Consider the following 1,347-nt stretch of genomic DNA (forward strand, 5'->3'; position numbering starts at 1 on the left):
ATCACAGCTAATATAGCTGCCATTAATCCAGGCAGAGAAAGGATAGGGTAGCTCCGCCCACCGAGCTTCAGACACACTTTATCACCGAGCAGCTAGAGCAGCAAAGATCAGAACTAAACTGGTACAAGCATGAAAAATGCTGCTCCTGCTGCTTCAGTCTGAACGTAGCATGAAATGTTATGATGATGATGATGATGATGATGGTAGCTGCGGCCGTCCAGCTTCACCCACCTGTGTTCTCTTTCTAGAAACTCTGAAGAACTTCTCCAAGCGGGTCTGCTGCAGAGAACCCGCTGCCTGCTCCTTCTTCCTCTCCTCTCGTCTGTTTTCTCGATTCCCATGGAACGTCTTCATGCGATGGCGGATCCTCTCCTCCCTGGATAAAAGAAACTGGTTTGAGCTGGAGTTCCAATGGCTCCACATCCGTTCAGATCCAAACACAAAAAAAGATCTTCACCGGATACGTCCGCTGTGAGAGAGGAAGGCCACCAGGGCCTCTTCATCAGGCTCGCTCCACAACAGCTCAGGAACGCTGGTTTCCGTGGCGTCCAGGAAGATCTTCCTGGCCTCTCTGTATTTCCAGGCTTCCGGTACGGGATGCGTCTAGAAGTGATTGGATTATTTTAGAACTTCGTTTTTTTTCTAACTAGATGTGGATCACAGTAATGCTGATGTATCACCTTCCTGTTGATGTGCAGGACGACATTCTCGATGGTACGATGCTCCTGGATCAGCTTCAGAGCTTTCTTTGGACCCAAACCAGGGATCTTTCCACAGTAATCACAGCCCAGCAAAATGCAGAGGTCAACCAGCTGACGGACAGTCGCACAATAAGTCAGAAGTAGATTTACTCTGAAAATTGTTTTTTGAGAAATACTCTACTTCTTTTCCGTCCTACCTCCTCATGGTTGAGTTGCAGTTTCTCCAACAGCTTTGGTAACGAGTATTCAAGTATTTCACTGCAAATAAAGCAGAAAATCTCCATCAGATCCGCCTCGCCTCCTCAAACAAAGAACACAATGAACTTTGGTGGAGGCTGAAAATCAACAACTAGCAGCTTTTCCTCAGGTTTTGCTTCCAATGCTTTATTTTTTCTAAAGGTGAAATAAAATCAGCTTCCAGTCATTCCTCCACCGTCAACATTTCCATGATTGTAAAAACAGGAGAAAAATAGGAATAAGAGAACTCGATCTGAAAAAAACTTTAAAAATGAATTAAAAATGATAACTTTGTAAAAAAAAAAAAAAAAACTACATTTTAAAATATAAAAAAAAAAAAAAAAAACTACATTTTAAAATATAAAAAAATAAAAAATGTTAAATTTGTAAAATTAAAATTAAAAATACA

The 1,347-nt window shown here is 41.6% G+C and overlaps 1 protein-coding gene across 1 annotated transcript in view; it reads right to left on the reverse strand.

The window, feature by feature from the left end:
• Nucleotides 1-1,347, reverse strand: part of LOC107089962 (probable flap endonuclease 1 homolog) — a 7,234-nt gene that overhangs the window by 3,611 nt on the left and 2,276 nt on the right. Inside the window, exons 6-9 of the mRNA XM_015383055.1 lie at nt 899-959; nt 681-812; nt 458-603; nt 232-376 (exon numbers count right to left, since the gene is read on the reverse strand). Of these exons, the coding sequence (XP_015238541.1) occupies nt 232-376; nt 458-603; nt 681-812; nt 899-959 (484 nt within the window). The remainder of the gene's footprint in view (nt 1-231; nt 377-457; nt 604-680; nt 813-898; nt 960-1,347) is intronic.

The sequence above is a fragment of the Cyprinodon variegatus genome, unplaced genomic scaffold (assembly GCF_000732505.1).
Source record: "Cyprinodon variegatus isolate N-32 unplaced genomic scaffold, C_variegatus-1.0 Scaffold274, whole genome shotgun sequence".
Classification (NCBI taxonomy): Eukaryota; Metazoa; Chordata; class Actinopteri; order Cyprinodontiformes; family Cyprinodontidae; genus Cyprinodon; species Cyprinodon variegatus.